Raw genomic sequence first — 21,953 nt, 5'->3', positions numbered from 1 at the left:
ATTCTTGGGGAAGTAATCTGTTAGATTTCTTGGAGGGTTCCAACCTAAAACCAATTGGTAATAGATGGAGTAGCCTCTAGATTTTATTAACCAAGCTTGGGTGGCTTAAATGAGCAATGTGGGACAAGTTTTAACACTCCCCCTCACGGGTAGCCCGGATGCACGTGGAGGTATTAATTGATAAGGTGAGATGATTGACTCGGACGATTGAGACTTGACCACACAATGTGAGGCCACCCAAGACCTAGCTCTGATACCATGTTAAAGCATCCAACTCCAAACCAATTGGCAAAGAGTGGAGAGGCTGCCCAAGCTCATATACTAGTTTTGGAGGAGATATTTAACCGATGTGGGACAAATCCCAATACTCCCCCGCACGGGCGACCCCTGACTCGCACGTGGAGAGGTTAACAAAGGATTCGAAACACACGAATCACAATGAAATAAAGTGCAACTATGGCACAAACAAAGGGGAAAAGCCTCCGAAACTCTAGAATTACGCAGCCTATTTTCATCAGAATTATGCAGTTTCCTACATGAACTTACATAAGCACCGATGTCTGAATGCATTGCGCAAATAACCTAGGAAAAACAGTAGAGGCTTTTTGTTGAAAACCACGCATATTCCTCTCTTTCCACAAGTAGTAAATAACGGCTGAACAAGAGAGCTTAAACAAAAGTTGCTTCAAATTCGATCCACCTATGTGCATATTTATCCAATCAAGTAAGAAGTGTTAGTCCCTCACTCCACCCTTATAGCCCTTGGCATCCATCCAACTCTAGTGCTCTCCATCGAGCATCAACTATAATAAGTTGATCGGTTTGGTGTGTATGCATGTTTATATAGAAGTCATTATAAGCGTAATGTAACTAAAATTGAGGAGACGAAATGTTAGTTATGGTGGTTCGTATTAGGAGAAAAAGTAAGAGAGAATATTTGTACTCTTAAATTTTATTTATATTGAAAACCTTGATTTAGTTGACTAGAAAAAAAAATTGATCTCTTAGGCATAGTTTACCACCATATAATCTAATATGAATCGAAAAAGACAAGTAGCAGTGACAACGATTGTATAAGTTGAAAGGGTTTCTTATTCGATTGCAAGGCTATGCATATTAGCATATACCATCACAAAGTCAATCTCTAAATAGTTTAGATTGTATTTTCTTTAGTCATAATTTAGATTGTATTTTCTTTAATCATATTTTAGATTGTCTTTGATTTAATGAAAAAGAACCTCAAATTGTCTGAGGTCTCGGCCCATGTGTCCCCAACCAATTTTGATTCGGACCCTCAAACTTGGGTCATTTGGTCCAGCCCACGTTGGTCCAGTCCAAGTTTCTCGGGTTCTATTCGGCCTGGTTATTCGGGTGGTTCAATATATGGTGTTTGACCCGTTCTCCTTAAACGGGTCCTGTGGGGCCCATTCCGTAAGATCAACTTGGAGAAGAAGCGATTCCGTCGCCGATTACAGAGAAGAAAACACAGAGACCTCTCACCGGAAAAACCCTCCCTCCCTTATTTAAAACCCTACTCTCTCTCTAAATAACTCTCTCTCTCTCTCTCTCTCTCTCTCTCTTCATGGATATCGACCCTACAGAGTACCGGCTGAGCCGTGAACTTCGAGGTCACGACGACGACGTAAGTCTCTATCCGATCTTCCTTTTGAAATCAATTTGAATTCTTTCGCACACTGTTACTGAACGTAATCAATTTATGCTCTAGGTTCGTGGTATATGCGTTTGTGGCAATGTTGGGATAGCAACTTCGTCGAGAGACAAAACAATTAGGGTTTGGTCGCTGGACCCATCGAACAACCGAAACTACGACACGTCGAAAATACTACTAGGGCACACCAGTTTCGTGGGGCCACTGGCTTGGGTTTCGCCGGATGAGGAGTTTCCTGAAGGCAGGATTGTGTCCGGTGGGATGGACACTCTTGTTTTGGTTTGGGACTTGAGGACCAGTGAGGCCGTGCAGACGCTGAAGGGACATCAATCGCAGGTCACCGGCATTGCGCTGGACGGGTTGGACATTGTGTCGGCTTCGGCTGATTGGTGAGCTTCGTGCTGATCGTTTATGGCGGTTGCATCTCTTTTTTCTTTTCTTTTCTTTTTTTCATGTGGGATTCTGTGTTGTTTGGTAAATGAGAATCGTGCGGATTCCTTGCACATATATGCTGCTACTAGTGCTTATGTTAGTGAACTAAATCCGTAGGTTTGGAATGAGGATTTACGTGTTGCATTTGAGTTCTTTTGGGAGTCTATCCTGCTACTAGAGATTGCATCAATTACTTTATCAGTGAGCGTAGTCTGAAGATTTGGCGCTGAGTGTTTGGTTTTGCGTTTATTCATTTTATATCTCTGAGATGTACATTTTCCCCAAGTATCCTTGAATGTTAAATTTCCACTTCCGTATGAATAAGGTGACAAGAAGCAACTTTTATAGGTTATATGCCAACTAGTGTCCCCTTCCTTTTGGGTACGGTGGTTGTTACGTCTTACGTGCAGTTGTCCGTTCACTTTTATCAGAACTCTATACCAATGGACAATCTTTCAGTTGTTGGAAATTGTAGATAGTTATTGATCGTGCATACGCAACACACATGGCTCCTGTTTACAACAAGATCTGGTAGTAAGAAGACTAGTTTAGCCTCACGCATACGTAGAGTTCAGAGTTGATCTTTTTTGTCGCTTGAATCCGCTTCACAACCAATTGATTGGGACACAAGGCTTGGTTTGGTAATCCGGTTCACAACATTGAGTCTACATTATAACAAAAAGTCAAAAAGTATATTATATAAGTACATATTGTCACTGGCTAACTTTGACGAAGAGACGAAATTGTGTGTATATTTGTAATCGTCATTTAATTTTATAGGCGCAACCAAAAAATGGTTGATAACTTGAAATTTTAGGGAGTTTTTTTCCCCACCCATATATGGGAATTTTAAGAATTTTTATGCACCTAAGGGACTTACAGGGGCCAATGCCAATGAACTTTCAAATTAATGCGAATATTTGGAGTTGTGCAGGGACCCTTGCAACCCCTAGCACCCCCTTGTGTCCGCCATTGGTGCTAGGTCACAACCTTAAATTTTGTTGCAAATCTTGGTGGGGTATTGTATGGGATAGTTATATGCTTTTCTTTACTCATTTTATAATATGCATTGATTTGTTTAAATTTTGACCTTGTCAGTTAATTTGCAGCTTTGAGAAAATGCTATATTGTGTATCGTTGGCGCTGATAATGCTATATTGTGTATCATTGGCGCTTCCTTATTGTAGTACATTAAGAAGATGGAGGAAAGGTCAACCCATTGAATCTTGGGAGGCTCATAAAGCAGCAATTCAATCTGTTATAAAGTTGCCTTCAGGCGAGCTTGTTACAGGTATGATTGATTCAAATAGTATGAGTCTAGGAGATAATCTTTTCTAGTGTGATTGTGAAGGTCCTCTTCTTGTGCAACCTTTGCCTGCAAGTCCTAGTTTTTGTTCAATTTTAGGGTAATCATAATAGGGAGAAAACCCATTAGAGTTAATTTCATTCAACGTAGAAAATATATATACAAGCTGTATAATAATTGCACTACGGTCCTAGATACTTAAACTAATTACATGATAAGACATATAATTACACTAGATACAAATAGATCCATCATCTAACACTCCCCCTCAAGTTGGTGCGAAGATATCAATCAAGCCCAACTTGAACACAATAGGATGAAAACTCTTGCTACCCAGCCCTTTTGTGAATATATCAGCTAACTGATCTTCAGATCTCACAAACGGCATACATATCAAACCCTCGTTCAATTTTTCCTTGATGAAGTGTCGATCAATCTCTATGTGCTTCGTTCTGTCATGCTGAACGGGATTATGAGCAATGTTAATGGCAGCTTTATTGTCGCAGTAAAGTTTCATCGGAACACTATCAGCAAACCCCAAATCAAGTAACAAAGTTTGGAGCCACAAGAGCTCACAAACACCATTAGCCATAGCTCTATATTCAGCTTCTGCGCTAGACCTAGCGACTACCGATTGCTTCTTACTTCGCCAGGTAATCAGATTACCCCCAAGGAAAGTGCAATAGCCAGAAGTAGAACGCCTATCATCCACAGAACCAGCCCAGTCAGCATCAGTGAATGCCTCCAATCGCAAATGGCCATGATTAGAGAACAAAATTCCTTTTCCTGGAGCTGATTTTAGATACCTCAAAATACGATAAACTGCATCTAGATGTGAAGTACGAGGATCATGCATAAACTGACTAACAACACCTACTGCATAAGTAATATCTGGTCGAGTGTGGGCCAAGTATATTAGTCGACCCACAAGTCGCTGATACCTCCCTTTATCAGTACGCTCCCCCACATCTCCACTAAGATGATGATTCGCCTCAATAGGAGAATCTGCAGGTCTACAGCCCAACATGCCTGTCTCTTCCAAAAAATCAAGTATATACTTGCGTTGGGAAATAAAGATACCTCTATCAGACCTCGCTACTTCCATTCCAAGGAAGTATCTCAATGATCCCAAGTCCTTAATCTCGAACTCTTGAGCTAGACGAGACTTCAGGTTATGAATCTCACTCACATCGTTGCCTGTCATTATTATGTCATCAACATAAACAATAAGGACAGCAATCTTACCATTACTTCGCCGGATAAACATCGTATGATCTGCATGGCTCTGCTTGTAACCAAAACTCAGCATAGCCTTAGAAAACCTGCCAAACCAGGCTCTAGGTGACTGCTTCAGCCCATAAAGTGCCTTCTTTAATCTACACACCTTTCCTTCACTTGCAAGAGAAGAGAAACCTGGTGGAATATCCATATAAACTTCCTCCTTTAAATCACCATGGAGAAATGCATTTTTCACATCAAACTGTTGAAGAGGCCAATTCAAGTGGGCAGCACACGAGAGAAGAGCTCGCACAGAATTCATCTTCGCTACCGGAGCAAACGTCTCCTCATAGTCAATACCATAAGTTTGAGTAAAACCTCTGGCAACAAGCCTTGCCTTGTATCTCTCAACTGTACCATCAGCCTTTTGCTTAATAGTGAACACCCACTTGCAGCCCACTGGTTTCTTCCCTCCTGGAAGTGACACTAGATCCCAGGTGCCATTCTTTTTCAAAGCCGTCATCTCTTCTACCATAGCTCCTTTCCACTTAGGTATCTTGAATGCATCCTGCCAATTCTGTGGAATAGATATAGAAGAAAGAGAAGAGACAAATGCATGGTACGAAGGAGACAAACGGTCATAAGAAACAAACTGTGAAATAGGATGTTGAGTACAAGATCTAACACCTTTTCGAATAGCAATAGGAAGATTGTCAGGATCCATAGGAGGAGGTTCAATAAGAGAAGAATCATTACCAGAAGAGTCAGCTGAGGAATTTGGAACTGGATTGGGTGATTGTGATTGACAAAGTGGTAACGTACATGAAGACTTTCCATTTTTCCGTCTAGCATACCTCTGTAAGCCAGCTCCCTGCAGTCGTTGTCGTGCAGGTAGTTGTTCCTCAATGTCACCACCAATATCATGTGTTTCCCTTTCAACAAATACTGGTTCCTCTCCAGTGTTTTCCTTCTCCCCTTCACTATGATCATAGAAAAATTTCTCCCCCTCACTATGATTATAAAAGGTAAACATCTCTTCCTCCTGTTGATGCTCCCCCTGAAGAGATGGTTTAGAGGGAGAATAAAAAACATCTGTTTCCCAAAAGGTAACATCCATAGAGACAAACATCTTTCTTGAATAAGGATCGTAACACTTATAGCCTTTTTGGGTAGGAGAGTACCCAACAAAAATACACTTATGAGCTTTATGTCCTAGCTTGCCCCCAGAAGGTTTTGGGGCATGAACAAAACACACACAACCAAACACCCTAGGTGGAAGAGTCGTAACTCGACAACTGCTTGGCAGGCACTCAATAGGTGTTTTAAAATTAAGGACACTTGATGGCATACGGTTGATAAGATATGTAGCAGTTAAAATAGCTTCTCCCCATAAATATTTGGGAACATTCATAGTGAACAAAAGAGATCGAGCGACCTCAGCAAGATGACGATTTTTACGCTCAGCGACTCCATTTTGTTGCGGAGTGTCAACGCAAGTCGTCTGAAAAATAATACCATTATCATCTAGATTTGTCCGAAAAATCTTATCAATATACTCAGTCCCATTATCACTCCGAAGAATTTTAATATATGTATCAAATTGAGTGCACACCATCTTATGAAAAGATTTGAAGCAGGAAAATACTTCATTTTTTGACTGGAGTAAGTACACCTATGTGGCACGAGAATAACAATCAATAAAAGTAACAAACCATCGATAGCCCTTTAAAGAAGTAACAGGAGAAGGACCCCAAACATCAGAATGGATAACCATAAATGGAGAATCACTTCGTTTATTAATAGGTGCATAAAAAGAGCGTTTATGTTTTCCAAACTCACAGGCTTCACAAAAAAACTGATCCCTAGGACAATGTTTAACTAAAGTAGGAAAAAGTTTTTCTAATATCCCAAAAGAGGGATGACCCAATCTACGGTGCCACCGATGTAACAAAGAAAGAGTGGAACTCATATCTGCCCGTAGAGCTTGTCCACATGATAAAGATGGCTGAGATGGATGAGGTGCATGCTCCAGATAATAGATACCACCATGTGCTTTACCACTGCCAATCACCTTCCCCGTTTCCAGTTCCTGAAAGATACAGTGAGTAGGAAAAAATGTCACAGAACAGTTTGCAGAATGTGTAAAACTACTAACTGAAAGAAGGTTAGTGGCAAAGTTTGGAATATGGAGGACTGAAGAGAGAGAGATAGAGGGAGAATAGCGAACGGAACCTTTCCCTGAAATAGCAGAGAACGATCCATCGGCAATTCGAACCTTATCCTTACCAGAACAAGTGGAATAAGAATCAAAAACAGAGGAACAACCTGTCATATGATCTGAAGCACCAGAATCGATAATCCAAGGAATACCAGAGGAGGCAGTAAATGCACTAGCTGGAATACCTGAATGAGCAAAATAGGATGCAGTAGGAGCTGCTGTGGAAGTAGGAGCTATAGTAGAGGAAGAATCAGCCTGAGCCATAAGACGCCCGGGACCACGACCTCGACCTCCACGTCCACTGCCTCGCCCACGAGAAGGACGGCCATGTAACTTCCAACAGAAATCCTTGGTATGTCCAGTGTTGTGGCAATAATCACACTGGAGTGACATACGGTCTATGATCCCACTGGTAGTACCAGACTGAGACTTTCCACTGCCAGACCCAAACTGTCGCTGCGGAATAGCAACCAATGCAGAACGATCAGAAGTAGGAGCTTGTAACATAGCACCCCTTCTGCTCTCCTCCTGTTGAACAATGGCATAGGCCTCGCCCAAAGATGGAAACGGAACACGACCCAACACCTGCACTCTAATTGGATCATACTCCACATCAAGACCAGCAAGAAAGTCATACACACGCTCTTTCTCTATTCTTTTTAACCAAGCACCAGCATCAACGGAACAGACTGCTTGAAACCCCTGATAATAATCAAATTCTTGCCAGGCCCCACTAAGATCAGCAAAGTAAACAGCAACAGATCGATTGTGTTGATCCATAGTACGAAGTCGCTTTCGCAACTCAAAACACTGAGCATCATTGCCCTGCTGAGAATAAGTCTGTGTGGCAATAGTCCAAATCTGATATGGAGTGTTAAGAAGCAAGAAAGGACTACGAATATCAGCCTTCATAGAATTAAACAACCAAGTCATGGCTAAAGATCGACGAGACTTAAACGTCTTGAGTTCAACATCAGTAGTAGGCTCAGTAACAAGGCCGTCAATGAACTCAGACATCCCTTTAGCTTCAATGGCTAATGTAAAAGTACGAGACCAAAGTAAATAATTTGTGCCATTCAGTTTGATGGGACAAATATCTAGTAGAGAGTTATCCAGAGTCCCTACACGACTCAACTCATCCTTGCCACTAGCGGAAGCCTGTTTTTTCTCTTCTGACATCTTGAAAGCAGAACAATAATGCCAAATAAACAATAAACAATGTTCCCAGCAACTTTAGAACTCCAAAAAATAATAAATAAAGGTTCCAAAAACCCTAGAACCTCAAAAAAAAATCAACTGAATACCTTCGGATCTGACTGAAATAGTGTTGAAAAAGAAAAAAAATAGATTTGATCGGCGATAACAGATCTGATCGACGGTGACGGCAAACCCCGACTGATCGAAGAACTATTCACAAAGCACTGTTCACGCGATCACTGTTCAAACGATCACTGTTCACGATCACTGTTCACGCGATAACTGTTCACGATCACTATTCACGCACTGTTCACGCGGCACTGTTCACGATCACTGTTCACCCGAAAGTACTGTTCACGCAGCGACGAGAAGAACGTCGTAGGTCGCCAGGTTCTATCGCTTTGATACCATGTTCAATTTTAGGGTAATCATAATAGGGAGAAAACCCATTAGAGTTAATTTCATTCAACGTAGAAAATATATATACAAGCTGTATAATAATTGCACTACGGTCCTAGATACTTAAACTAATTACATGATAAGACATATAATTACACTAGATACAAATAGATCCATCATCTAACAGTTTTCTTTCTTAGTCATTATGTACCAATGACCATAAGTTGATTTGGGTTCAATTCATAGTATTGACTGTGTTTTATTGGGCTTGAGGTTCAAGTGACACAACTTTAAAGCTTTGGAGAGGAAGGACATGCGTGCATACTTTCGTAGGGCATACAGGTTTGCTTGTTCTGCTTCTGTTAGCATTGGTATTACTGTTTGTTAAATTTGAAAAACTATGTTCTTTTTGCCTACTTGGTTTTGACAACTGTGCAGATACTGTTAGAAGCCTCGCTGTGATGCCTGATTTAGGAATTATTTCTGCATCCCATGATGGGTAAGGTTTTTCATATCTCTCTGTGGTTTAGATGATGAATTGCTTGCTCGGAATGTGGGGTCTGCTTTTGATGTGACTCTGTGACAGTTGCCAAGTGCAAGTCTTGGTATTTTAACTGCCAATGTCATAAGCTATACCTATGCCATCATCATGCCCGGATATAGTTCCTCGTAAGTTCGGAATTTGACTGTCAATTTGTATTACGTGATGATATGTCACATTAACTTGGGTATGGGGCTTGAGTATGGATCTTGGCACCGGACCTTAATCTTAGGATGTAAAGAGAATGGATCCAATTGTGGGCGTGGACCCAGCGGGAACATTTGAAACATATGCTAGGTTGGATAACTTGTCGATATAAGATGGTATTAGTTAGGAATCTACTTGGAATGAAATTGGGAGAGGGGGAAAAAAAGGCATCTGTGTGCTATTCATGTAAGAGGCACAAGCTTTTCTTTGTTGTCAACTTTGAGCGGTTTTTTCCGAACATCATTAAAAGCTGTAGGGTTCTAGTTATCTAATTGGGGTACCGGGGGTGTTGAACATATGTCCTGCATCAAAGAAAATTTGAAGAGTCCTTGTATACACAGTTAATGATGCATTCCAAGGGTGAGGAAGGTGGTGGAAATTGGAGTGGATGCTCAATGACAATTAGGGATGAAACGAGTTTCCAAAGTGAGTCAATGAAGGGCTGTGGTTTTCAAAAAGAAAAAGAAAAAGAAGGGCTGTGCAGCCATGATCTTAGTATTTTTTATTTTGCAGATTATTTGAGCATGGAACCTTTTTTTTTGGTTTCTCTTTTGATTGTTTCTTGTGTTTCTCATATAATCCGTCTGGAGGAAGGTTGACCTTTCATACTTTTCCTTCCTGTTGGAATTTGACAAATATCAGTGTATGATTGTCGAGTGATCGTCATGCTGGATCTACGAGTTCTGTTTTTAGGACTAAGAGTTCTTCTGTTAGCATCTTGCTTACTTCGGAATTGCAAGTCTTAATCCCTCTTTGGACCGATTCGTGGACTTCGTAGATCTTATGTGTATTTACCGGAGTATGTAGGACCTTTTACATTTTTTTGGCCTTTCTGTATAGGGGTGGCACTCCCTTAATGCTTTCTTGATGCAGGACAGATTGAAATAGGGCTGAGTATGATCAAACACGAGGGAAAGGGGCTGTTTTTGGGGCCGTGAACAGTATTTTGTAAGAAGGAGAGAAGAGTTAGAGAAGGATAGATCTAGGCCTCACACCTAGGTTACCAAAGGCATCACACCTAAGGCCTCTTTAGCATCACACCAAAGAATGAGATTGCATCACACAATCAATAAAGCTTAAAGCTAATTTTTCATTCATTCAATCATCATCATTTGCCATAAGGCTTACAATCTTATTTATATCCATTTCAACTTGACTCTCGAACTTCCCAAAATAAATAACCTTCAACTAACATTAGACTTCCCAAGACACATTGAACATAGACTCTTTTACTGCATTAATAACATGGAAAAACCAAAAGACTCTTTGATTAACTAATGGACTCTAAAAACTTTGGCTATAAATTAAATAGACATTTGACTTGACTAAAACCCAAAAGACACTCCTAAGAATCCAGCCCATGTCTAGCCAATATCCCAAGTAGACCCATGGACAATCCTAACCCTCAAAAACCAGATAATGGTTAAATTACTGGAATACCTTGGCCACCTTTTCTGGACCGCATCATTTCTTTATGTTTTCTTGTTTGTTTATAAAAAAAAAACCCAGCTGGATCTTGTGGTAATAGAAGCAGACGGGTAAAAGGGGAATGTGCTCATGGTTCCTACCGATCAGTGCAGTTAGGAAAGTGTTGTATGGTAACTCTGCACTGCGTATTTTTCAGCCTTGTTGCCGTATAATGTAGATTGTAATGGTTGATGCCTAGTTTTGAATTGGCTTGCAAATTATTGTTTGAGTGGATATGTAGTTGGTTACTTCCTGATGCTTGTGTAATCATAAACCAGAACTAGTTTACCCTGTTTCTTGGATATAAAGCTAATTATTGCGCCCTGATGATGGTGTTCTACTTGGTTATTATCTTGAAGCATAATAGTTTCCTCAATTTGTGCATGCTTCTTTTGTTCCTAGAGTTGAGCAATTCACACTCTCTGTTATACTGTTGCCCTACTCCTTAATCTAGTTCCAGCATTATTCCTACTCATCTATTTGCAACTTGTCAGTAATGTTGGCTTTGGTTCTATTTTTACAGTTCTATCAGGTTATGGGCAATTAGTGGTCAAGTTTTAATGGAGATGGTAGGTCACACTTCCATTGTCTACTCTGTGGATTCACATGTTTCTGGATTGATTGTCAGTGGCAGTGAGGACTGCTTTGCGAAGATATGGAAAGGTTTTTATTTTCCTTTTTCAGCTTCATATTTTTCAACTATCTGAGTTTGCCATCCATTGTGGCTTATTAGAAATTTGTGAGGTTCTCTTTGACTTGTTACTAGAACTAGTTGTATTTGTGATTCCACCACTTAGCTTTGCCACCTAAAATGGTTGAGAATGATTATTGGTTTCGATTTATCAAATGGAAGGCATGGTGATACTGTGGAAGAATTTTGGTTCAAGGGAAATAACTTCTGGGAGCTGATACTTGAGATGTTCTTTAGATGAGGGAGCATAGCATCAATGCATCATCATATCCACTAATTAGCATTAAGCCCCTACTGATACTAGTCAACTGTCGTTTTAAATGTTAATGAAGAAATGAATGGAGCTTATCTGTGTATTATGGTTGAAGGGCTCTAATATTGTCAATTTGGTATCATTTAACTACCACCTATGAGCTGATATGTAGGGCCAAATGGAAAGAGAGAAGGTGAAGAGTTGCATGTTCGATTTTTGCATTGGCACTACATTGAATGAGAAAACAATTTGGGTCGAGTGGGTGGGGTGTTGGTTGGTTGTTAGGAGGAAGCAATGCTGATCAAAAAAATTATCAGGAGGAAGCCCTGCTGATGAAAAGAACTGTTTGGAGGAAGCTTGCATTTACTTCATTATCTAGGGGTAGTTTTGTCAAAATCATGTTATCGGTTGTGATCACAGTAATTCAGGTCCTTAATAAGAATTTCATGTTAAGGAAGCACGCAGCTCCTCCAGTTCGTAATATAACAGTTCTTTGGATGATGAATTTTCTACAAGTACTTTTTATATTAACTGCTGGTATGACGGTTGTGTTATGTTTTGCTTTCCTTCTTTGAAACTTTAGATTTTGGATTTATGAATTGAGGTTGTTTCATTACCTGGGAAAATGATTTTGTGTTGCAGATGGAGTTTGTATAGAGAGTATAGAGCATCCTGGTTGTGTTTGGGACGTGAAATTCTTGGAAAATGGTGACATTGTGACTGCATGTTCCGATGGAGTTGTACGTATTTGGACAGTAAATAATGATAAGATTGCTGACTTGTCAGAGCTTGAATCATTTGCTTTTCAACTTTCTCATTACAAGATTAGCAGGTACTTCAGCTATCAATTTCTTGTCTTAAGCGCTGAAACTAATTTAGTTATGCTTCGTAACATAAACTTTGTGCAATTTACAAATCAAGGCTTATTGAGTACTGCAGTATCATTCTTGGATAATAACTTCCTTTTATGTCAGGTCCCTTTATGTTTTCCTTTCTTTCAAGTTCAATTTTTTTATGCATTTGGTCCATTGTATATCTCCATTGACATCTGTAGCCTGAGTGATATGATATTGGATTTATTGCTAGTTAAGCATTCCGTCGGCCTCTCCGCCTCTATGGCTTGCCAGTGTTGCCTAATATTGTCTTCTTGTTCTTCTAGGAAGAAAGTTGGAGGTTTAAAATTGGAGGACTTACCAGGCCTAGAGGCTTTACAGCTTCCAGGTCCATTCCTTTATTCCATTATTGTTGCAATCTTCCCAGTTTGTTCCTACTTATGTCCATCTCAAGAAAATTTTAAATTATTTTACCACAGTTCTGTCGTATAAGAACATTCTGATAGCTGATAGATGATGCTTCAGTAGTTGCGTGGGCAGATATTTTGAGTCGAGGAAACTAGTTTCCTTGATCTGAACTGCATTTGTAGTGAAACACGTATACCTTGTCTGTATTTAGTGTGTGCCATTTGATACTGTGAGTACTCCTATATCAAGTAAAAAGATTAAGGAAAACATAATCTGATGGACACAAGTCCTTTCACTAGTTGAGTGGTCAAGTAGGTTGCAAAAAAGCTGTTGTGCAGGTGCTCAGAAATGCTTATAAACTTCAATGTTGTGGTGATCAGGAACAAGTGATGGTCAGACAAAGGTTGTCAGAGAAGGGGACAATGGTATGGCATATGCATGGAATTTGAGGGAGCAGAAGTGGGATAAGGTCCGTACACTTACGTTATTAGCTTTTCAGCCCTTTGTCTCTGGGTTAATTTTGCACGACCGGTGTCTACTTCGACCAATCATTTAAACTGTCTGTGCGTTGTTTTGTGGTATGCAGCCTTCTATGATTTGACCTTTGAAATTGTCATCCCTTGCTCTATAAAGTTCCTGCTGTGTTTTATGAAGTTCGTGTGCAGTAATTTTCAGATCCTTTTTGCTCTCAGACTCGTAGTTTATCCTTACATCTGATGGAAATTTACAGATTATAAAGTGATGGTCGGTATGTTGATAAACTGTAATGTATGGTTATTAGCATTGGATTGTAAAGAAAAATTTGCGTGGATGGGAAATGGAAATCTGTTTCTCCTTCTAAATCTTGTATAGTTTCTGAAAATTTGTAACTTCTCACATGGATGACAAACGGAAATCTCCTTGTAAATCTTGTATAGTTTCTAGTACATTCTTAAATAGTTACACACTACTTCAATGTCAGGATGTCCGCTAACAAAGTATGTGTACTTAATTTTGGATACATATTCCTGTATCCCAAGCAGGGATTCAGTAGTAGTTTAACATGCACCCTCACCTGATATTCATCTCAAGTTCAATTAAGATAGGGTGAAACAATGCTTGTTCTTGCTAGCTTCCTTTGAGCGAGGTTGTGCATTTGGCTGCTTTGAACCTATTCAGTGGGTACCCTGTAAAGTTACGATTTATGCTTGCAGAGATGTCTTGCACTGTACAAGTGTATAAGTGACTGCTAGTTTCCTCACCACTTAAGCTTGAACTTCTGTTTGTTCCTTGGTTTTGAATGTTGTGCGATTATTTTATGGTAGTTTACATGTGTTATAAAGGACTATTGCATTTCTAAACTGGTATTTTCCTGTGGTATTTAGTTTTTATGTGTGTATATTCTTTGGTTTATCTTTATTCTTAAGCTTCTTCTCCATTATGTAACTTTTGTCAGTGGAGAAATGTTTATAGTTGGAGTTTTCTATCCTTATTCAGATTGGTGAAGTTGTTGATGGACCAGATGATAGCATGAAGCGTCCTATTCTTGATGGGCTTCAATATGATTATGGTTAGGTTTTTCAATCTGGCTGATTTCTGTTTCATGCATCCATCGTTTTCTTGCTCATTCTTGCCATAACAGTTTAAATGTCTTCGCTCAGTATTCGATGTCGACATTGGAGATGGTGAGCCTATTCGTAAATTGCCTTACAACCGATCAGGTAACTAATTGCTCCCTTGCCTTGTTTTATCCATCGGTAGGGTAACCTAAAGCTATTGTTTCCATTAATTTCGTAAATTAACTTGGTCGATGGTGATTATTTGTTTCCATATTAACTTCTGCTCAAATATGCAATCTTGTAACATGACTCAATCTGTATTACTGCACAATTAATGGGTCCGTAGATATAGGTTAACTGAGAACTTCTTTGTAAGGAAAAAAAAAAAGAATTGGGCTATCCACTATGACATGAAGGTTTTTTTTATTTTATTTTTTATCGGCGAAAGGCAATATTGTTAGAATAGGTAGATTAACACCTTTTTTTTTTATAAGTAATTTATCAACAAAAAGGGATAAAGAGAATGCCACCCGAACACAAGAAAGGCCACAAGACCAAAAGGCCCTAATGCCCTTTACACTCTCCTACGGTAGGAAAAGTTCAAACCATTCTAAAAATTGGGCAATAGAGGATTAGATTCTCTCTTGTCCCAACTATACTAGCTATTCACAAAAAAACTTTTAATTCTAAACAAAGGCTTTTCGCCCCCTTCAGAACATCTAGAGTTTTTTTCACGCCATAAAACCCACATCAAACAAAGCGGAATCAAGGCCCAAACTCACTTCCTCCTATTTCCCACTCTACCAGCACTCCAAGCAAGTAAGAGTTCCATAACATTCTTCGACAAAGCCCACTGCATCCCAAACCACGAAAATACCAAAGTCTAGAGTTCCCAAGCCACCAGGCAATGAATAAAAAGGTGGTCAACCATCTCCACATCCCTTTTACACATACAACACCAATTGACGATGATTCTCCCTCTTCGAATCAAATTATCTAAACACCTTGGAGGAGGATTGAACTCCTGACCTCCTCCTAAAACTTAAATGCAACCCCTGATGTCATTGGGCCAAAGGCCTCTTGGCCACTGGGAAATGATGGGCATGATAGTGCATGTCTCGAGCTAATCATTGTAAACAAAGGTTCGGGCTTTCTAGTCCACTCTTTTATCACCCCGCATTTGCATGATTAACACTCATATATGACCTTCGTGTAGACTTATAGACCATCGTGCAACTTAATTTTGCCCTTATCAGAAAAAGGGGTGGACATAGTCATTGAATGTTTGTAGAGACAGAGGAGCAAAATGGAGTCAGAGACTCGATGGAACACAATAGATTTCATGAAAGGCGTCCAAATGCTTTTTACAAACTTCAGAGGTTTTGGAAGCAACAAGAAAGAAAAAGCTTATGGTTTTGCATTATGTTTTAATCATTTGTCTTATTGGTTGGAGCGAAATGGAAGAGGTGTTAAGGACAAGTTCGTTTTGTTTTGCTTCTTCCTTTTGTGTTGTATTTTCTTTGGCGGACTTCTCATCCTCTTTTTCTTGTACCTCTTATCTTTTAATTGTTTTAATTGTATGTGTGTGTCTAGCCGATCTGAAAAATGAAACCCTCCATCTAAATTTATAAGGTTCAATGGAAGGAATATGAGTTGGATTTGGGATGGAGGGTCATGGGGGATGTCTTAATGTCAGGATGCTTCTCAAGGGTGAGGATGTGTAATGGCAGTATGTTGAGTAATTCGTGGAAGTGTGAGTAACTAATAAGAAGAGTGCTTAGATAGGCAATGCCAGACCCACGTGAGTCTCACTAACCCCACATTGCTTGGGTATGGAGTGGGTTATGACTCATTAATGTTGGATAAGAGGATATCTCCATGTAATAGCTTATGCTTTTGGACTGGATACAAAGTTCATTCGCATATATCATATGGAACCCGCATTGATAGTGCATTTGGCTGTGGATTTCTAACTGTCTCATTTCGTTAGTGTAGACTGCTCTTGTGAAGTGTGCCAAGTATTCTATATTCTGCTTGACTTGCTTTATTGTTTTTCCTTGTAGAAATCTTGTATATATTTTTTAACTGCCTAGTGATTAAAAAATTGGTGAGCTACTTCCAGATAATCCATATGCTACAGCTGATAAGTGGCTTGTGAAGGAGAATCTTCCACTTTCCTATCGTCAGCAAATTGTGGAATTTATACTCCAAAATTCAGGACAAAGAGATTTTGCTCTTGATTCAGCATTTCGTGATCCCTACACTGGTTGTAAGTATCTTGTTGTGGTTGATGCTTTATGGCCTCTGTAGTTCTCTGATGCTTTGGAATCTCCCGATATACTTCATTTTCACATGACAAATCTGCTATGTTTCAACATTTCAGCTAATGCTTATGTACCAGGAGGATCATCCAACATGTATGGTATGGTTTTTTGCTTTGGTTATTTTGGAGAAGGAAAATTGTTAAGTTGTAGTTTTCCATGTGAATGACAATTCTCCTGATATCATTAAATTTTTTGATTAAATTTACAGCTACCTCATCAAAACCTACTTTCAAGCACATTCCCAAGGTATGCACTTTTAGGTTTTTTTTATTCCTAAGCTGTGCTCCGTTTCCTATCTTGTCGGTTGTTTCAAGTGCATTATCTGAAATTGTATGGCTGTCAAGTTTGGGCACTTTGATGTGAAAAATGGGAGGATCGTGAAGGAACCATTGTCCATTATTTCAAACTTAGTCTGTGCAGCATACGATAATTTGTATCCTGGAAATTCTACCGTCCAGTTTCCCATGTTACTAATTTTTTTTTACCTTCATTCTGGTTTCCAGAAAGGAATGCTTGTTTTTGATGCGGCACAGTATGATGGGATTCTCAAAAAGATTTTAGAGTTTAACAGTGCTCTACTCTCTAAGCCGGTGGGTTTCCCCCCTTTAAGTACTACTAAACTGTTATTTCTCTTTAGATCGCGTGTATTCAGTTTTTCTTTGAGCCATCATGTGCGGTGATCCGCTTTTTGCTTGCCAACTCTATGGAGAGAGAGTCAAATTCATTCTGCATTTTCTGAACAGACAAGTGAAAGTTAAAAAGAAAAAGAGAGAAGAACCCCATAAAAACCGAATTGAAGTCCTAGAAAACATTTTTTGTGTGTGAGAGAGAATATTATATAATTTTTAAATATTGACCTCCCATAAAATGTTATATAGCTGTTTAACATTTCTTTTGGTGCCAAAAGAGTATATTATAGCTGTTGAATGAGTGATCTTTTGATAATCTTCTGAAGGAACAAAAAGGCTTGTCGCTGACAGAGCTTGAGGTTTCAAGATTGGGTGCTATTATCAACATTCTGAAGGACACATCACATTATCACTCCAGTATATTTTCAGACATTGATATTGCTTTGTTGCTGAAATTGGTAAAATCATGGCCAATTGCAATGATATTTCCGGGTGAGCTTTGATATTGTAAAATGCCCTTAGTTTCGTTTCATTGTGATCAGTACGTGATGTTTTAAATAGTTTGGATTAAGCCTTTTGAGTTAGGGACTCTGTGATGAAGAATGCTGTACTATTTTTAGTATTGCAATACACATCTGCTCACGGGTTATTTGCCTGTAATGCACCTGACCAGCCTTATAGACCTGTAAAAGTCTTTCAGTTACTGGGGTGTTAGGCATGGGTCACTGTGTATGTATTAGAACATCAAAACAATGGTGGCAGTGGTAGGTCTTTCGTAGTTCGTAAAATTCTGGATAGCTTGCAGGAGTTGACTTCAATTGGATCACGGGTTTTTGTTTAGAGTATTGATGTAGAAAACTTGCTGTTTGTATTTGTTGAAGGTTTAATCCCACTCACTTGGTAATTTTATGTATTCTGTGTTTGCAGTGATCGACCTATTGAGGATGATCATTCTGCACCCGGATGGGGCTACTAGACTACTCAAGCATGTGGATAAAAGTGGTATCTTCTTGAGAGATATACTTTTTGTTTCTCTTTTGTTTATGACAATTGTTGTAATGGACCTCTTTTATTAGGACTCCCATGTGCTATTTTAGACAATATTTTATGTGCACCCATCTGTAATTTTCATCACAACTCAAATGGAATTAAAGCTCAGGCCTCATTAGGTGGATTACCAGAAAACGGGGCCTTAAGCTGTTCAGGCTGAAGAACAGGCCCTAAACGCATGCTTAAGCTTTTGTGATTCGTTTGGAATATTGTGGTGCATGCCCCTCTGTTATGTTTTTGTTCAAGTTTGGCATTTATTGGATACCTTTTTTCTCCTCTTAACCAGATGTGCTAATGGAGATGATTAACAATGTTACTTCAAGTCCCCCCCTTCCAGCAAATCTTTTGACCAGTATACGTGCTGTTACTAACCTCTTCAAGAATTCATGCTACTATCCTTTGTTGCAAAAGCATCGCAGTGAGGTTAGTATGTTCCTTTTGCCTCTTGAGATTAACTTTCTTCCTCAGTTTCACATCCGTTCTACCTTTTTGGTTCCTCTTTTACCTGTCATTCTTGTAACTACGAATAAGTTGTATGGAGCACTTTTAGCCTCTGGGCTGGCATGTGCTGTTATATTAGTTTTCCTATTGAATCTAAAGTCTTGTTGATTTGTCTGTTTATTGACCTTTGTAGATTCTTGATGCATTTTCAAGTTGTTGTTCATCTCCAAATAAGAATGTGCAAGTGTCTTATGCTACTTTGATCCTCAAGTAAGTTGAACTATGTCTTGCTGCAAAGTTTACTTTGTTGTTAACCGGAATAGATTGATTACTTACTTATCTGGTGCACACTGGTGTATCAAAACTATACCTTGTGTTTGGGCGATATTGGCTTCAAGTGTCAGTTTTAAATTGTGGGTTGGGACATGTTCCTTTTCCTTCTTTGATCTTGTGTTTGGTTGAATTTGGCTTCAACTTTTTATTTCATTGTGGTTTAAGTCATGCTCCTTTTCCATCTTTGATTCTTGAGCTGTCATTTGATGAGTGTTACAGTTATTCTGTGCTGTTGATTGAAAGCAAGGACCAAGAAGGCCAATCCCACGTTCTCTCAGCAGCTCTTGAGGTAGGGCTTTACATTCCAACCATTTTTTAGTTGAAATTGAATTGTATAATTGAGCAGTATACCACCTCAACTCAAGCTTTTAGGCAGAATTTGTTCGTATTCAGTAGGAAGTTTGACAAAAAGTTTCCAAATGTTTTTGGACAGATTGCGGAAGCAGAAAACCTCGAAGTTGACTCAAAATTCCGGGCTTTAATTGCCATCGGATCACTGGTACTTGCAAATTTCACTGAACTTCTTCTTGGGAACTGTGATTATAGCTTAGCATAGTAGTTACCTCGTAACAGTATAATGTTGGGGTTGAATGTGATCTATCTGAGTTCATGTAGAAAATAATTGTTTCTCACATGATGTCCTCTTGAATTCCTTTCTATGTCAACTTTGAACATTAAAAACCTTTAAGTGCGATGCATTTAGTTTGACTTGCTCTGGTTTCTGAACAGCAAGTGTAGTTCCAACCTCATTTTGTTTCCTTCTTTTGTACGTGTAAGATTCCTGCACAATATCCCCTAAACCATCCGGACAAATACGATTCCTACACAATATCCCCTTGACCATCCAGACAAATACTCAATTTTGCGCTCATCAAAGCCTTGACCCCCTCAAACATCTTCAGGTTGACTGCAAAGGTATATCTTCTCTTGGTGGTGCTTTCTCGGGTTGTATCATGTGGTCAACACAAGACAATCTTGTATTTTCTTACATCTAGAAACCTCATTATTTTTTTATCTGGACCCATCGCACCTCCAATATGGATTAGATCACTCTAGCAACTAGTAAGGCGTTCTTTGTTGTACCTGGCCAGGCCATTTTAGAAGTCAGCATTACTTACCGCTACCGCTACTGCTGCTGTAGTAGTAGTAGTCTTCTAACAAAGAAAATATTATTTCATGTCCGAAGTCCCTCGACATGTTGTAGGAAATCAAGTATAATATGAGTAGTTTCCAAAAATAAAAACTTTGGAGATTGGTTTCTTAGGGCCTATGCAGTATTATGTTCTGAAAGCTGCTTGCCATCTGTAGTGTTCGTAAAATTGAAGGGGGAAAACAAGGAAAAGGAAGAAGATTTGCCTTGGTGTTTTTAGAGCTTTTTAATAGAAACTTTCCTGAAGCAACTGGTTTTTGGGATACAGTTTGAAACTGTTTCTGTGTTTCTTTTATGCTTATTAGACAATGAAGCAAAGTCGAGAAGGATTCATAAATTGTTTTCTTTTTGGAAAAAAGAAAAACCTAGGTGTTCGAACTGAATACAGCATAGCTCTTTTGTGTGAACCTGTTAAGTTCGATTATTCCAGGTTCTCCAATTTCCTTGCTATGCTAGTACAAACATGATGTCCTTATTCCGCTAGTTGGATCAGAATTCCAGTCGATAATCCTCCTTTTGAGGGTTTGTTTCTTGTTTTGTTTCTTGGAAAGTTGTCACTTTTATCACTGGAAGGCCCCACTTGATTTGGTTGAGCAACTTAAGTTAGTTCTTTTCATGATAGCCAAGGGTGTAATCAGTGTGTTCTCTGCGTAGATGCTTGAGGGCCTCGTCAAAGGAATAGCATTGGACTTTGATGTGGAAAATGTTGCCAAAACAGCAAAGGCTTCTAAAGACACCAAGATTGCTGAAGTTGGAGCTGACATTGAACTTTTAGTAAAGCAGAACTGATTTAGTTATTTCCTGGTGATTAATCTTTTTGTTTCAAGCTAGTTCTTCTATAATTTCAATGTGAGCATTCTTGACCTGATAAAAGAGGAAATAACTATTTTTTTTTTTTTCCCTTTCTGTGGATGGGAAAATAATCGACAGATAGATGAGATTCTTGACATTGGAGATCAGAAACATTGATACATCCAAAAGGTTTACCCAGCATTGGTTGAAACTCATATGCAGCAAGATCTATGGTGACAAATGATTTCACATATTTTCCTTTTTCTCTTTAAAAGAAGAATTAAGCTCTGTGTAATTTAAGAACAGCGAGTTTGAAGGTCGGACCGGAAGGTTGTTTTTGTTAACTGGTGGTTTTTCTTGTATCTCTTGCTTGTATTTATAGAGAGTATGGTTTTATGCAGATCAGCAGATGTTAATATTCTCTCTCTCTCTCTCTCTCTCCTTTTTACATGGGAATGATAGACTTAATAAGGAGGCAAGGCAGTGAATAGCTTATTCTAGTATGCAGGCGGATGTGTTATTCAATTCACTTTTTAATTTTCAGTTTGGGGAAATTAGGTTATTCTGATCATATACTATACCATTTTAGTCTGGATTCTATGTTTTAGGAGCTATGCTGAATAAACCCTAGTCTATGGCCTGTTTTTTATGCATGTATTGAATGGAGGTCGTTCTGTTCCAAACAAAACGCCCCACAAAATGGCTCTGGAAGTCAAATTTCCAAAAATGCCCTTTACCAAATAGGGGGATTTTGGTCCAAAAAATTGGTGGCGTGAAGTGTTGTTTTGAGCCCAAATGAGTAGGATTATTGCTAAGGCTCCTGTTCCGCTAAGGGTTTTTAAAAAATAATTACTTCT

At 39.1% G+C, this 21,953-nt stretch overlaps 1 protein-coding gene across 2 annotated transcripts; it reads left to right on the top strand.

The window, feature by feature from the left end:
• The first annotated feature begins 1,415 nt into the window (after positions 1-1,415).
• LOC131307882 (uncharacterized) lies at positions 1,416-21,517 on the top strand. Of its 2 annotated transcripts, none has more exons than XM_058334608.1 (23): positions 1,416-1,642; positions 1,727-2,058; positions 3,289-3,392; positions 8,713-8,781; positions 8,878-8,938; positions 11,178-11,317; positions 12,241-12,430; positions 12,758-12,819; positions 13,220-13,308; positions 14,316-14,388; positions 14,480-14,539; positions 16,500-16,646; positions 16,761-16,799; positions 16,910-16,947; positions 17,205-17,291; positions 17,657-17,822; positions 18,258-18,332; positions 18,667-18,803; positions 19,015-19,091; positions 19,374-19,443; positions 19,588-19,653; positions 20,959-21,108; positions 21,235-21,517. In XM_058334608.1, exons 1-22 carry the CDS (start codon positions 1,583-1,585, stop codon positions 21,091-21,093), a joined length of 2,277 nt encoding a protein of 758 aa, XP_058190591.1. In that variant the 5' UTR covers positions 1,416-1,582; the 3' UTR covers positions 21,094-21,108; positions 21,235-21,517. The 2 variants fall into 2 exon arrangements, with proteins under 2 accessions (XP_058190591.1, XP_058190592.1); XM_058334609.1 differs by having other exon boundaries at positions 20,959-21,133; positions 21,208-21,517.
• Positions 21,518-21,953: the final 436 nt, after the last annotated feature.

Source organism: Rhododendron vialii, chromosome 11a, assembly GCF_030253575.1.
Source record: "Rhododendron vialii isolate Sample 1 chromosome 11a, ASM3025357v1".
NCBI lineage: Eukaryota > Viridiplantae > Streptophyta > Magnoliopsida > Ericales > Ericaceae > Rhododendron > Rhododendron vialii.
This window is presented reverse-complemented; position numbering and strand designations above follow the sequence as displayed.